Here is a 16,951-nt window from a genome sequence, read left to right on the forward strand (position 1 = left end):
TATAGAAATCTTACATTTCTACTAAATTTAACTCTTTAAACAATACCTTCTGTCCTCCGATGCATAGGTAACTGTGGCTGAAGAGGTGACAGTAAATTATCCAATAGATTAAGTAAGCTTTCTAATACTCCACTATTACTAAGTGATCTTTGACCAATGCAGGAAAGTAACATGAAGACTCTAAAAAAAAAAAAAAAAAAAAAAAAAAAAAAAAAAAATGTAAATAAAATACCCATTATGAATCAATGTAATTGCTCATTTAAAAAATAATTTACATTGGAGTTTTGGTCAAAATGGTGGAGTAGGTAAATGCTGTTTGCCTACTCCCATGACCACATTAAAATTATATAACAATCAACCTTGAGAGCCATCTGAAGACTAACAGAAGTCCTATAATGAAGGATATTTTAAAAAAAAGCCACGATGAGACTGGTAGGAGGGACAGAGACACAAAACAAGCTGGCCCCTCATCCACATATGGCAGTTGAGAATCAGGTCAACTGCAGATGTCCCCTGAGGAGCAAGAGGTCCCAGCCCCATAACAAGCTCCCCAGGTTGGAGCACCAGTGCCAGAAAGTGGCACCCCCACAACATTTGGCTGTGAAAGTCAGCAGGGATTCCGTCTGTCAGGGTGAAACAGAAGGCTGCTGGGAACCCCGTCATCCTCTTACTGTGCTCATAGAGAGGAAGAATTAACATCGTTAAAATGTCCATACTACACAAAGCAATCTACAGATTCAATGCAATCCCTATCAAAATACCACTGGAATTTTTCATAGAACTAGAACAAATAATTTTAAAATTTATATAGAACCACAAAAGATCTGAATGGCCACAGCAATCTTGAGAAAGAACAAAGTTGGAGGTATCACACTACCTGATATTGAATTATATTACAAGGCTACAGTAATCAAAACAGCATGGCACTGTTAATAATAGTGCCAGACAGATAATATCTGTAGAGCCTATAAACAAACCTACAGCTACATGATTGACTAATCTACAACAAAGATGACAAGAATATACAATGGGGTAAAGACAGTCTATTCGATAAAGTGTTGGGAAAACTGGAGATACATGCAAAAAAATGGAACTGGACTACCTTCTTACACCATATAAAAGAATAAACTCAAAATGGATTAAAGACTTAAATGTAAGACCTTAAACCATAAAACTCTGAGAAGAAGAAAACATAGGCAGTGAACTCTGACATTGCTCTTAGTAATATTTTTTTCTGATATATCTCTTCAGGCAAGGGAAACAAAAGAAAACAATAAGCAAATTAAAGAAAATTAAAAAGTTTTGAACAGCAAAGGAAACCACCAAGAAAATGAAAAGACAACCAACTGATTTGGAGAAGATATTTGCCTATGATACATCTGATAAGGGGTTAATATCCAAAATTTATAAAAAAACTCATATAACTCAACACCAAAAAAAAACATCCAATTAAAAAATAGGCAGCAGACCTGAATAAATATTTCTCCAAAGAGGACATACAGATGGCCAATAGATATATAAAAATATGATCAACATCACTACTCATCAGAGAAATACAATTTAAAAACCATAATGAGATATCACCTCACATCTGTCAGAATAGCAATCTTCAATACATCAACAAACAGCAAGTGTTGGCGAGGATATGTAAAAAAGAGAACCCTCGTGCACTGTTGGTGGGATTCCACGGTGCAGCCACCATGGAAAACAGTATGGAGGTTCCTCAAAAAATTGAAATTAGAACTACTTTATGACCCAGTAATTCCAATTCTGGGTATTTACGTGAAGAAATCCAAAACACTAAAACTCAAAAAGATACATGCACCTCTATGTTCACTACAGTACTATTTATAACAGTCAAGATATGAAAGATCTAAGTGTCAATAGACAATTAGATAAAGAAGTTGTGGTACATATATATGATGGACGATTACTCAGCCATTAAAAATAAATAAACAATAGAATCCTAGCATTTGTGACAACATGAGTAGACCCAGAAGTATTATGCAAGGTGAAATACTGACAGAGAAAGACAAATACCATATGATCTCATTTATACATGGGATCTAAAAGAATAAAATAAATGAACAAACAAAACAGAAACAGATTCATAGATACAGAGAACAAAATGGTGGTTTCCAGATGGGAAGGACATTGTGGGGCTAAGTGAAAAGGTGAAGGGATTAAGAAGTACAAATTGGTGGTGACTATCACAAAATAGTCACAGGAATATAAAGTACAGCATAGGGAATACAGTCAATAATATTGTGATAATTATGTATATGCCAAGTGGGTACTAGACTAATCAGAGGGATCACTTCATATATTACATAATTTCTACAGCTATACTGTACACCTGAAACAAGTATAATATTGAATGTCAACTGTAATTAAAACAATAAAATAGAGGAAAAGCCATGTGAAGACACAAGAAAACCACCTGCAAGTCAAGAAGAGGAACCAACCCTGCTAAAAAGTGATCTCTAAGTCAAACATCCACAATTTGAAAAAAAAAACAAATTTGTTGTTCAAAAAAATGAATAAAAAAAATAAAGGAAAAATAATTTACATTAAAATTTAACATAGTAATGATAAAACATTTGGTTCTTAGCAAGATATCTGAAGGTATAATGTTAAAATCAGCTTTTCTTCAAGCTACAGGTTGTATTTTCTAACTTTATGCACGAGAAATCGGGGAGCGAGAACTTTATCAGAGCCTCAGAAAAACACATTTAACACATAAACTAACATGATCTGATAGGAAATACTTGTAAACAAAGATCTATAAACTCCACAGATTCGATAAGGAAACTAAAGAATGTAGTCTGGTTGTATCACGCATAGTCTTCTTCATATGCCCTTCACTGGGCATTCCTCAAACTCTGAAATAAACATGCTCCATTTTTCCACACCCAGTATCCATACACAGAAGATTTCAAAATCTGTGACAAGTATAAATCATTAATAACAAATAAGTTTAATATTTATTTTCTGACCTACCTATCCTGTGGAAAGATGAGAAGCTGCTCTGAATTGTACAATTCCTGAAGAACATTGGAAAGAAACTGACCCCACCATCTTTCACCACCACAGAGTTGAACAAGAAGAAGACCAGTATGCAACCGTATCTTTGGGGTTCCACTGATGCACAAGTGTTTAAAAAGCTCTTCACAAGCCTGGGCATGAAATGTGCTCTGCAAAACTGCAGGAACAGAGTGTCCTATTACAAGAAAGAAAACAATAAAATTTCCCATTTAAGTGTATGCTCTAATATGAAAACTGGTATGCCTAGATGTTTTCTTCTTCACCAGCAATCAGTATACAATTATATTCTATTTATTCATTCATTTATTTACTCCTTGTATCTAGAAATTTAATTACTAAATATCTGAGGAATAGAAGAGTTAGCAATTAAATCCACTATATTTCTTGTATGTGCAGTAAGGTATATGAGATGGCTATGTGACTACGTGTGTTTGTGTATGCATCTGTAATGATCAAAAATATCTCCTGGCTAGAAAATGACAGCTCCATATTAAATTAGCAATTATTAATGGTTTTCACTGTATCACTCCTAAATAATATTTATTTTGCCAGTAACACAATGATGTGGCACTTCAATAGCAGAAACTCAAGAAAAGAAATAATCAAAAATCCATATAAGAAAAACAAATAAAAATATGTTGAATTAACTTAAATATTTTGAATTAACTTAAAGAATACATTTCATAAATACATTAGAAAGGATAACAATATCCATGAAATATCAACACAATCAAATATGCAATAAGATTCCATCAAACATATTTCTAGTCTTCAAAGTACTTAAGCCAAATACAAACCATTGGTAGAGTGAAGGAGGCTGAGCAAAGTATCCAATAAATATCTGATGATAGTACGTAACTGCTCTGTGGAAGACGTCTGAATTAAATCTTTTGGATCTGATGTTTCATTCAACATCTTCCTACTTGCACCTAGAGCTACTTTGAGTCTCTGCACTGCATTATGAGCCAAATTTAGTTGAAGCTGTAGCTGAATACAATCCTGATAGGAGGAAAAAACTCTACTGTCTTCCTCAACTGCTTTGTCTGGCTTTCGCAAGAAGTACTGTGCATTGTTAGCACTGTTGAGAGGAGGAAGATCAATACTTTGCAAAAGAGTTTCCAGTCGATGACAAGCTAAGTTATACCTATAAGTAAAAAGATAAATGTACAAAATAATTCCCATAATATTCTTTGATGTACATGTAGATACACACTAAAAATTAAATTTCTAAAACATGTTAACACACAACCATTAAAAAAATTAATTATTTGGTAAGTATTAAATAGAGCTAATTATTAAATCACATTATATTAATGCTTTATTATAATATGCTAACATCTTCCATCTATTCTTTTCTATACACTTACAAGAAATTTCTTAACAATTATATGCAAGACATTAAACAAAATGTAGGATTTCAGTAAGATTAAATTCTACTGTAATTTTCTACCAACCTGCACTGTATATCCTCCTGTAGAGCAACCATCATTGCTAAATGCTGATCAATTTCTGGTTGGTTTGCATATTCTCCTTCTCCTCTTAGAGGATCATGCATTAATTTTAGTTCACTCTCCCAAGGCAAGATGTAGGTATGACCATAGTAAAATCCTAAAGGGATTTTGGCTCTGGCATTGGTACTTCCATAACGTCCAATGACCGTGATCTGGAATGAGAAATTATATGTACATGTCCATCTGCACCAATAAAAATCTGAATAATATATTTTAAAAGATACAGTTATACTTTCAAATCATATGTCTGTATATTTTTCATAACTTTTCAGAAACATAGAAAAACGTATCAATTCACTTTCTTGAAGTTCTTTACCTTCATGAATCTGCACACAGGAGGTGGTATCAAGTCATGAAGAATTAGTGAGTGGGTGCTTATATCAGTTGCCACTACCAAGCGCCTCCCATCCACCTCTTCTCCTAATGTCCAAATGTCAATTGACAAGGAGGCCAAGTCTCCACAAGTGGGAATCAATACATCTGTCAACAGTATTGGTCTACCAAAATCCAAGGTCACAAACCTCCTTGCTCCTATGAGAGGGAAAATAACAGTTGACCAAAAATACCATATATCAATTAATAGAAAGATATATCGAAAAAAATATTTGGAAAAATCATCTTAAAATTTCTGAAACTTCAATCTATGTAAGTTTGAACTCCAAGACTTAAGTTAAAAATGTACTATCAACTGTACACATAAATTTAATTTAAAACATCCGAGGAAAAAGTTAAATAAAAATAGTATATAGATTAACTCTATAAAGTACTTATCTTCTTTTGGCTATTTGGTCATTTTTTTTTTTCACATATAGACACATTAATACTAAATTCTATTACCTGATTTTAGTTTTCTTAAGCCTCTTATAGAGTTAAAATGCAAAGTAAAAGTATAAGACTGAAATAACAAGTGGTCATTATTACCACTAAAAAAAAAAAAACTTAGGAAGGTCCTCCAATGGAGACAGATTCAGCTTATCTCAACGTTTTCCCCCAGTACTGACACATCACTGTCTCTTCAGCTCAGTATCAGATGAAGTACTGGCTTACTCTTAAGGGCCACACTAAAGAGGTAGTATGTCTTTTTTGTGTAAGCACTAGAATCACTCAGCAAGGTGAGATGCTCACACTAATGAAAGGCACAAACGATCTGAGAGGAATGGAAGAGAAAGCAGATTTGTATCACTCATCTCACACACATTTCAGGAAGAAGTTCAATTAATGAAACAGTAAGTAAAATCACTAATAGTATTTTAATTCTTTATCTTTTTTTATTGGGTTAGGTTAAGGAGCAGCTAGTAACCTTATCATCTACATTTTATAGTGAAGGAACTCAATTAAATTAAACTTCCAAGACCAGAGCTAAACTCCATGGGAATAGTTTAAATTAAAAAAGGCAGTTACCAATACTTTTCTTAACAGAAAAACTATTAAACAACAAAATTCATAATTTTCCTCCTCAGGGCGGTTATATGCCACAGTCAATTCCATAGATTAAAAAACCAAATCACGGTGTAAACAACTCCTCACATTTCATAAGACTGAACAGCAGCAAATTTCATTTTAAATGTTATCAACACTAATGTTGTTACCAATGATTAGTTATGCAGAAAAAACTATTAACTTTTATTATTTTTTAAAAACTCTCTTCCAAAAAGGAAACAGCCCACTGCAATAAAGTTCAACTGTTTATATAAAAGAAAAATGATATGATACAGTATGTACTGTATTCATGTACTTCTTCCTATAAAACATATCTGAGGATTTTGTTGAATTCTGCTACTGCTCAAGTCCAACAGTTGGTAGGACTGTTAGGTAAAAACTGCCTATAGCTTATTAGTAAACATACTCTAATCCAAAGCACCTATCCTGATCACAGGTCTCTAGCATATAAGCAGGGTAAAATATGAATTATCCAGAGATCATGAAATGTTATTAACCTTACTCAATTATTATAATTAGCAGTAATTCTTGCTGCTATTCTCAAGAAACAGTTCCAATACCAGAATGCTAGTGGTAGGAATACTACTGCTTTAAGTGTAATTTCTAGTGTAATGGTAACTGAGCAGCTACACTGGAGGCAAATATTTATGTTAATCATAGTTCAATAGGTGAGATTCATATATAGATCAAATCCACTGTTTAGATAGAATGAGTGAAACTATTCGGCAGCATTCCTCCCTTCACTTTGGTGAGCACTTACTTTGAGCCTTATGTAGTGCTTATTCTTAGTAAAATGTACTTATCCAAGAGCAAATGTGATTTATTTGCAAAGGGAAATCAAACTACAGAATATTAAGTCTTCAAAGGGCTAACAGACGAGGCAAGAAAAATATTTTAAGAAAGTCAACAATTACCTGAATGCATTCGTTCTATAATAATGGACTGGTGAGGTGGAGGTTGAAGAAAATGAGAAGCATGAGAAACTGCAAGGGCTAGACCAGAACCAAGTGGATTCTAGAAAAGAAAGAAGTATAACTCTATGTTGATGTTACTCTTGCCATTTAAAAACTAAGAACCATAATATCAAATTGGCGCATCTCATTTCCTAATGTACATTCTGTAATATTTTATAAAAGAAAATAATCAAATTTCATTTATCAAGTTGGTATAATCACATTTTGCCTTCTAAAGTATGTGTATTTTTCAAAATATTTTTAAATATCTAAGCGAACACCTATTTAGAATATAATAATTTACCATTCTGGACTTGCTGGAATTTTTGTTATGTGCAGCAAGATTGACTGCTGGGGGATCAATAACTGAGCCTGGGAAAAGCTGTGCAAGTTCGGCATTAATCACAACGGAAACTGCTTCATTGGGTGGTGTGAGTGGTGGAGTCATAAAAAGTGGTGTTGTTTTTGGAGTGGGTGGAATAACATCGGATGGATGAATGAAGAATCCAGGGGCTGCCACTGGGTTGGAAGGCACAGAGTTGTGAACGGGACCTGCTGCTGATGCTGCTGATGCTGCTGACGCTGCTGCAGCTGCTGCAGCTGTTGTCTGATGTAACTTGGCTTCCAGCTTTGCTTTCTGTAAAAGAAGTAAAAGCAACAAATATAGACTACCCCTGGCTACCTAAACTGTGGGGAACTAGACAGGTATATATTGAAGATAAACATGATTAACTGGATCCTAGTTAAATAAAAATGAAATAAAATACAAAATGGAAAACAAAAATAGGGTATTTCTTTGCTATATATACACTTCGTTAAATATTTGATATAAACTTCCTGAATATTTGGGAATTAGGACCTTCTCAAAGAAAAGGTGCAAAGGAAGCAGAACACGTAAATGTAAATAAGAAAACAAAGTTTTCCTCAAAACAATTAATGGGAATTGGACTTTCATGTTTCCTCACCTGATACAATTTGTCACCTGGAATTGCATACGGCATTTAAACCACGATGAAATCTCCAAGACATATCATTGTTACTAAATTTTAATTCACTTAATTTAACTGGTCTTTAAAAAGTTGTTTTAGGTTCTTCAATTCTATAAAATAGTAACTGGTAACTGTAATGTCTGACCAAGAGTGTTTAAACATAGTAAGAATGGATTTTACTTAAAGACTGCAAAAAAAGTATCAATTCTATTTCCTCAGATATATATATCAAATAAAATGCATTTATACAATTTTTAAAAATGTAAATATATCACAAAGACATTACCTCCATTTTTTGAAGAAAATGATTAGTTCACATCGGTCAACCTACTTTCCTTTACGAAAATAATGGTCATTTTTACAGTACTTTTTCAGCTTTTGAAGTTTAGAGACAGCATGAACAAAGAGCCAAATAGTCTCCAACCTGTTGCTGAAGCTTCAAAAGCTGCTGCTGTTTCTCTTGCAGCACCTGTAGCTGTTGCTCGGCTGAAGCCATTGCATGAGAGAGAGACTGCAAAGCTACCTGGGCTGCTGAACTCAGGGCTGTCGAAGCTTCCCCAACTGTCCCAGATGATAGTCCACCTACTGCAGGAGTAACCCCGAAGGAACTCACTGGCATAAGACAAGGGGAAAAAAAAAATAGGATGAAGGAAAGATTCACAGAGAAACATATTGAAATTACTATACCATTCTGACACAAAAACTATAGTTAATTTTCATTCTGAAAGCTAGAGAGTATAAATAAGAGAACCTTAATGATAATAATAGCATTCGTGTTTAAGGGATACAGGAATGACTTCTAAATCAAAGAAAAATTACTATACTTCTAAGTTTAAAAATATTTGCAGCATAGAAATTTCATTTAAAATGGCTAACATGAAAATACAAAATGAGAGTAATCTTATCATACAATTTGAGAATAATGAAATTTGCTTTACTAAGATTGCTTATAAGCAACACTTCCTGCTCCCTCTCCCAAAAAGCTCAAAAAAACTTTCAATTATAAGAACACCATTTAAAAAACTGACAACACTTATTTCCTCATTTTAAAGCATAGCCTACACAGAGTCTGGCCCACATAGAATGTGTAAAGCAGTTTCCTACCATATGCTTCCTAGAACACTAATATGGAGAGAAGCATGTCCCACGCATAGTCAAATAAGTCAGGCATATACTGCTTACCCATGAACATTATCATCATTAAAAGTCTATGAAATCCTTTAAGCTAAGCTGACTTTCCTTTTCAATGTTATTCAAACATGCATTACAAAAGAACTTTTTTCCCATTAAATATTGGCTAATATTTGTGAAAAACAATTTGGGAAAAAGCTGAGATAAAAACCATTACACAGCATAAACAAGTCAGCACAAACAAGAAGTAGAGGTCAAGTCTAACAACAGCATTAATATTTGTAACAGGACTTTACTAGGAAGTTACATTGGTAGAAAGGTAACTGCTACAATAGCGAATGTTTAGTGTGCATTACCATGTGATACTGTTTCAGTTAATTACTATATTCAACGGATGAGCAACCCTGAGGGGCAGGTACTATGATTCTGTTTTTCAGTTGATTAAGTAAAGAAGGACTCAAAGAAGTTACCCTGTAGAGCTGAGATTAGTCAAACTAGGATTAAAACCAATGTACCTCATTAAACTTACACAAATTCAACTTTATATAAGCCTGGTCAAAGAAAGAAAAATCATATCTCACATAAGCTGAGTGCTCAAAAATGAAATACATCTGTTCCATCTAATTTTCTGCCAAAGCAAAAGCTAGTAATTCCAACTCCAGAGGGAAAATTATTAGACTTACTGAAGCATTTATGTTGTACTTGCACTGTTGGTATAATTTAAGTGATTTTCAATATTAACCATGGGTACACTTTAGCCCTTTACTGATTTTAAAATCTAATGCCCCAAAAAAGTTTATGGAAAAATTAACTGTCACTACAAACACATAAGAGACATAAACAATCCAAGGACAAGTCATCATGACACTACAAAACTAATTTTAAAATCTTTTCCACAATCTGAGCTTTCAGTACCCTTTTCAATTTTTATACAAAGGGCCTTAAAAACTAGATATAAAAAGATATAACAAGAAAAAAGATGACTATTATCACCATTTCTATTATATCATGCAGGAAGTCCTAGGAAGCACAAAAGAGTAAAAGAGATAAAAGAGATAAAAATCAGAAAAACAGCAAAGATATATGTACTGTAAGGTAAAAATAAGAACTGAATTTCTAGATGTCAAGGGTATGTATGTATTATGGTCTCTCGGATACCGCTAAAAACAGTAAAAAGTTAAAAATAGACCAATAAAAATATAATCACCAAAAAAAAAAAGAGAGAGAGAGAGAGAGAGATAAAGAAATTACTGACAAGATGAGAAACCTAACAGAATAAATAAAAAACATGGTAGATTCAAACACATGTACATCAGTAATTACATTAAGTGTAAATTAAATATTCCAATTAAAAAAATTACTATAGCGGAATTTAAAAAGCCAACTACATGTTGCTTTTAAAAGTATGTCTAAAATATAAGGAGACACTGAAAAGCTAAATGTAGTAAGAAGGAAAAATATACACTATACAAATAGTGACCAAAAGAAAGCTGATGCTAGGTATATATATACCAAACAAACTACTTTTAGAAAAAACAGCAATCTTAGAGATAAAGAGATAATTAGTAATCATAAGAGATTCAATTCACAAGAAAAATACAACCATTCTAAATTTGTAGGGTAGTTTCAAACTAAAATAGACAAATCCACAGGTACAATGACAAAAATTTAACACTGGTCTTATTAGCTAAAAAACCAAGTAGATAAAGTAATAGATACATAATTAGCAAACTTGTCCAAATGGATATATAGAATATACTCCACCAACAAGTGCTGAGTAAACATTATTATAAAGCACTCATGGAATACTTATAAAAGCTAACCCACTATAATTCTTAACATATTTTGCAAGCTTGATAATCAGAGCATTTCTTTCGATCAGTGAACAAATTTAAATAGAAATCAATAATAAGATAACTAGAAAATCCTCATGTATTTGGAAATTAAGAAGTGTGTTTCTTTAATGTTAGTTACTAAAGTTGAATATATGGACAACTCTATGAAGCACCAAATTAGCTTCCACATTCATATCCAAGAGAATAGTGTATCTATTAGTACTAACAGTGCCACAATGCAACAACCCAAATGTCAATCAATAGTATACAAATCAACAGTGGATACATTTATTTTATTCAGACAATAGAATCATAAACAGCAATGAAAAAGGACTATCTACATATATGCAATGATATAAATCCTAAGGTTAAACAGAAGGCAGACTAAAAAATAAAAATGCAATTTTATATTATATAAATCCTACTCAACCACTGCTCAGGAATGCATAATTAAGTGGTGACACAAAAATACAAAAACAAAAAAATGATTACGCCAAAAGCTAGAACAGTGTTTATCTTCTGAAGAAAGGGAGGAAGAAATAAATGGAAAGGAGAACAAAGACACCTATTAGAGCAGGGGTCCCCAACCCCCAGGCTGCAGATCGGCACTGGTCCATGGCCCAATGGGAACCAGGCCTCACAGTAGGAGGTGAGTGGTGGGCAAGTGAGTGAAGCTTCATCTGAATTTGCAGCCGTTCCCCGGCACTAGCGCATCACCACCTTAGCTCCACCTCAGATCACTGGAACACTGGTCCCTGGTGTCAAAAAGGTTGGGGACTGCTGTTTTAGAGTGCTGGAAATATTATTTCTTGACCTGGTGGATGGTTTATGTTCTGATAAATTGCTGGGCTATACAACTGTTTCCTGTACTTTTCTGTATTGGGCATTATATTTCACAATTAACATGTTTCCAAAAAGAAGTAACAGGAAGCTGAGAGACCACAGTTATCTTCTAGTACCTTATGATCACTAATCAAGAGTATGCCCTAACATTTAATAAAAATCCCTTTGTTGCTGGTGGTTTCAGTCTCGGTGGAATACAGAGGTGACTGACTATACAGGCATGGACTATCTTTGGAAAAACAACTGGTTCCACGGCTTCTTTTGTGGGAGAGGAAATGGATGGAGAATGTGATGGAGTACTTTTCTTTCTCAAACCTAATCTCTTATCTGTTTTAAATTTTATATCTTCAGAAAACATTACTTACTCAAACACATTAAGTTTTCTTATTTTTTAATTAAGATTTATAAAAAAATCTTAACTTACTTTTATGACAGTTCCAAGAAAGAGTCTAACTGATTACTAAAGAGCCCTGAAAATTCAATTTCTTGTCATGGAATGTCTATCCTAGTATAAAGTGTAAGTTTCTACAAAAATGACTATAATAGTCCAAGAAAACAAACATAAATAAATTATGATGTTTCCTGTATCTCTATATAAAAGAAATATTAGATTTTAATTTAATTTTAAATTGAAACTCCCATCGTAACTACATAAGCCATAAATGTCACTTAGTGGTTTCTTCCACAATTAGAAGATATAAGATGATACTGAATAAAAAGGCACTCAAATAAAGAACTGGTTAGGTTTCTTTGAAAACTCTCTGCCATTGTGAAGCCAAGGGCAAGATTAAATTATTCATGATTTCTGAAGCAAACCATTTTTATTTTCTGTTAAACTGTTAAAGAAAGTAAAGGATAAATGCAATTTCCCACTAATTATTCATTAAAACATCAACACTACCATACATTTAACACACTCAAATACTGGTTCATATATCCAAAGCTGCTTTAAACTAGCTGGAAAAACAGTATTCCCTTTTTACTCATCTCACCCTTTTCAAAGACATTGGAGCAAATATACTTTTAACTTTAAATGCAAGAAACAGAACATTAAGATGCCAAAACTACACAAAAGACTGGCCATCAACTGATGATTATTGAAGCTGGATAATAGAAATATAGAGTCTATCGTAATGTTCCCTCTACTTTCATTATGTTTAATATTTTTTAACTTAAAAGGCTTCTAAAAATTCACATACATAAAAACAAAAAGGTTCAAAGCAGTGCATTAGTGGGCAGGAAAAAAACTCTATGAACAGACTTAGAAAATATAAAACTACTTATGATTTTCCCCCAAAAATGTCCTTCCTTTTAAGTTTCTGCTTAAAAAGACAGTAAAGGAACATACATATACTACAAACTGATGTATACTTATATATCAGTTATTATAGCAATACTATATAATACAAGAGTGTATATAATGAAAGAAGGTATATACCAGTAAACGTACTTGCATCATCCCTTTCTATTCTGGTTCCATCACTAGTTGACACACAAGTAAAGTGTAGGGGTTCAACTTCCAGAAGTCCAGTGAGAGATGTGAAACTACCTTCGGCAGCTGTGCAACTACTGACCTTTCCATTTCCTAATACAGAAAAGAAACAAGTTTTTATGTTATGTGAATCAATCTTTAAAAGGCAACAGACATATTAAAAATTATATTCCTACTCCAATTTTAATTAGGAAAATGTGTAAACACACAACCTTCATACAGTGCTTCAACAATGGACATGGTATTAAGAAAACTAACAAATAGGAGATACTAGTTTCCTTGCTACAAAAGCAGAGTTGCATAAAAGCGACCCAGTGGCCATTCACATTAACAAGAAATAACAAGTGATATAGATTTTAAATGAGGAAAAAAATAATAAACTAGCTACTTATATTAGCTATTGCCTAATCTGTTGAGTATGCATAAAATCAGAATACATCTACATCAACGGTATAAATACGACACTAAATAAAAACTAAAGAAACATTCTAAAATATTAACATTTATCTATCAATGATTCTTTATAATTTGTATATATCACCAATTTTCTAGAATGAGGTATACTACTTTAGACTCATACAAATAGTTTAAATTAGCATATATTGTAGTAAAAAAAAATCACATGGTCACAACTACATGAACAATAACAGCACAGCAATAAAACCATAGCAAGAAGACTGAACAGACAAACAAAAGAATTAAGAATGTACGTGGTATGAAGGTGAAGAGTTTTTTTTTTTTTAGTACTTTCCAAATTTTCTGGAATTAGCATTAAACAGAATTAACAGATAAAGTAACACAGAAACTCAAGATGGAAAGAATGAGGAGATAAAAAAACTGTCATCAACAGTGGAGGATCTAAATTAAAAGCAAGACTAAACTGCCATAACCTGTTTTCCAATGTCCACTGGTGCCTAGCATTGGGCCTAACACAAGTGTTAAAAAAAATATTTAATGCGCACTTAATACAAGATGTGGGTGATACAAAAGAAAAAGGACAGGCCTCTGTTGTCATAAACACATATTCTGTGTTAGAGGTTATGAGGCATTAAACTCTTAATTATGCAATTGAACTTTTAAAAAGAAAGTACAATATTTTACTTAAAAAAAGTTCAAAGAACTAATAAGAGGAAATTGGTCTAAGGCAAGGGGTAATAAAATACTTCCATGATGAGGTAATGAGATTTATGGGAAGAATAAAAGATTTTTATGTATTAATTCCATTGGAGCAGGGTAATCTAGGCAGAAGAAACAAAATGAATGAAATCTCTCCAATAGGAAGGAACATGGCACATAGGAGGAAATAAAAGAACAATACGGTTAATGAACACTTTTCAATCCTAAAAGCACTCCTCAGATCTTTCAAATAATTAAGAACTCTAAAGAGCTTTCACTTATATTGGTTATATATATATATTGATATTTATCATAGAAGAGATTTTAAGATGAAATATTTTAAATAAATTTCTTAACAGTAATAAACTCATTAGATATAAAAATACCACTCTTTGATAAAAGAATAACTTTAAAATAAAATTAACTTAATGGAAGAATAGCAATGTTTTACATTTTGCAAATCTCCTTAAAATCTGGCTTATCAGGATATCTGGATTTTCCTATCTGCTTCTGCATTAAATGTGTTTTTAATATTTTTTTATATATATAGTAGAAAAGTTTTATTAGAAGAAAAAGTACACTTCCAGACGTAGAACCGGGCCTGAATAAGAGAAGTGTGGCTCAAAAGGCTTAATATATTGTTTTTATAGGATATGAAAAAAAATTCAACCCAAGACAAACATGTAGTTGTCTTGGAAGATTTTAATAGCCTTACATACTCAAAAACTTCACAAGTGGCGGTTTAAAGATCAGTTGGCCAGTTTTTAACTTTTTTTTATTCCCGCCTACAGCACCTGGTCTTCCTAGATGGTCTCCCATCCAAGTACTAACCTCAGTTGGCAAATTTTATCTGATATCAGTAACTTTTCAAAAGTAAACTTTTCAAACTCTATTGCACTAAGTTTAATTGGCCTATCTTGCACTTTTAAAGAATCTTTCACTCATGCATGATGTTGGAACATCATGCATTAATTATTTAGAAAATACTAGTTCACGACTATATACAGACCTTACAAATGTTAACACATTTCATTATGTTAACATATTTCATTATTTAATATCACAAAATGACATTCACTAATATACGCCATCAAAAAAAAAAAAGGCTTTAAGTACTGGGAAGCTGTCAAGCTCACTGTAGGGGATACACACTTCCTAAAATTCTAATTTTTGCTTAAAAGTTCTACTTTTAACATTGGCAACAAACACTATCAATTAGATAGGTACCGATTATCAGATAGGCAGGTTTTTTTCTATAAATTTTTGAGAAAATACCTGCCAAATAATCAAGTCTGAATACACATATTTTCCCTGTCATTCTTGCAAATAAAAATGGTGTTCCATGAAATAATTAGTTCAGCTCAAATAACTGCACAAGTATGTTTCCTTGAAACAGCCAGGCTTCTACAGTATGCATAAGTGTTTCATGCATACTTCCCATTTCATCATGAAATATTTAAAATTTTATTAATATAATTTTATTAAAATTATATTAGTGTAATTTTATTAAAATTTAAATATTTAAAATTTAATAAAATTAACAATTTTTACTGGTTCAAGGATATTTTGTAAGTTAAAGTGAAACTAGCATTTTTTTATTGCGAGTACCTAGTGAAGAACATCATGCTTTTTGCACGATCAGTACAAAAGTCAATGCAATGAAAAAAACAAACAACATTGTTCTATCATGAAAACAGTTGACCCACAAACTCCCTTAAAGGATCTCAGGAACCCTGAGGGGGTTGAAGGAATACACTTAGAGAATCATTGACCCAGAGAGAAAAGAGACTAACAGTGGCAATGGAAAGATAGCCAGATCATATCATTTTATATTCTATATTAAAGACTTTGGACTAGAGAGTAATGAGAAGACATAAAAAACATTTTAACGAGAGGTAAAGAGATCAGATTTGTGTTCATAAATGATCATACTCGTTGCAAAATGGAGGATGTACTGAAGTGAGGCAAGAACAGATGCAGAAAGACCAATCAGAAAACTATTATTATAGTCCAGGTTCAAGATGACTGTTGTGGCTTAAGACTGTCATCAGTGTGATCACGGGAGGTAAGAAAGTAAGCAGAGTTGAAATGGAAAAATAGATAGGATCTGGTGATAGCCTCTATGTAGAAGATGAGAAAGAATGGTATTGAGAATGACATTCAGATTTGTTTCGTACCACTGACACCATTAACTGAGAAGAGGAACACTGGAGAAGGACTAACAGTGAGGAATAAAATGATGAGACATTCATATGGAGACTTATCCATATAAGTCACAATATCTAAGTCCCTTCTCCTGGGTATTCTATACTGAATGTAACTAGTCTTGCATATTTAACTCCCTGGCTTGGCCTGAGCTTTATGGTCTTCTCCTTACATTTTCTCTCCATAATGGATCTCCGTCTATCCTAAGGAATACAGAAGGCATCTATATATCTAGTTCTAACCTCTCCTCTGAGTTCCACTCATAAATAATGTGTTACTTGGATAAAGACAGATTGTCATGAAGTAGTCAGAGCCTAAATCATCAAATAGAAGCATATGCTCAAGGCAGCATAAGTCAGTAAATGGCAAGTAACGGGCTAGTAAGTGTAGT

At 32.8% G+C, this 16,951-nt stretch overlaps 1 protein-coding gene across 14 annotated transcripts in view; it reads right to left on the reverse strand.

Moving 5' to 3' along the window:
* The window catches only part of BIRC6 (baculoviral IAP repeat containing 6), a 190,377-nt gene that overhangs the window by 105,100 nt on the left and 68,326 nt on the right, over positions 1-16,951 (reverse strand). For 9 of the 14 annotated variants that reach the window (XR_002783251.1, XR_002783252.1, XM_023537784.1 and 6 more), the window contains 9 exons: positions 13,186-13,332; positions 8,363-8,550; positions 7,254-7,586; positions 6,911-7,010; positions 4,873-5,087; positions 4,500-4,708; positions 3,843-4,189; positions 3,001-3,220; positions 47-180 (listed from right to left, as the gene is read on the reverse strand). Coding sequence is in view for 12 of the 14 variants with exons in the window: in XM_023537784.1 (XP_023393552.1) it covers positions 47-180; positions 3,001-3,220; positions 3,843-4,189; positions 4,500-4,708; positions 4,873-5,087; positions 6,911-7,010; positions 7,254-7,586; positions 8,363-8,550; positions 13,186-13,332 (1,893 nt within the window). In the remaining 2 variants the exon portion in view is untranslated. The remainder of the gene's footprint in view (positions 1-46; positions 181-3,000; positions 3,221-3,842; positions 4,190-4,499; positions 4,709-4,872; positions 5,088-6,910; positions 7,011-7,253; positions 7,587-8,362; positions 8,551-13,185; positions 13,333-16,951) is intronic. The other 5 variants (XM_011372105.2, XM_023537785.1, XM_023537786.1 and 2 more) reach the window with 4 other exon arrangements.

The sequence above is a fragment of the Pteropus vampyrus genome, unplaced genomic scaffold, assembly GCF_000151845.1.
Source record: "Pteropus vampyrus isolate Shadow unplaced genomic scaffold, Pvam_2.0 Scaffold200, whole genome shotgun sequence".
Taxonomy (NCBI): domain Eukaryota; kingdom Metazoa; phylum Chordata; class Mammalia; order Chiroptera; family Pteropodidae; genus Pteropus; species Pteropus vampyrus.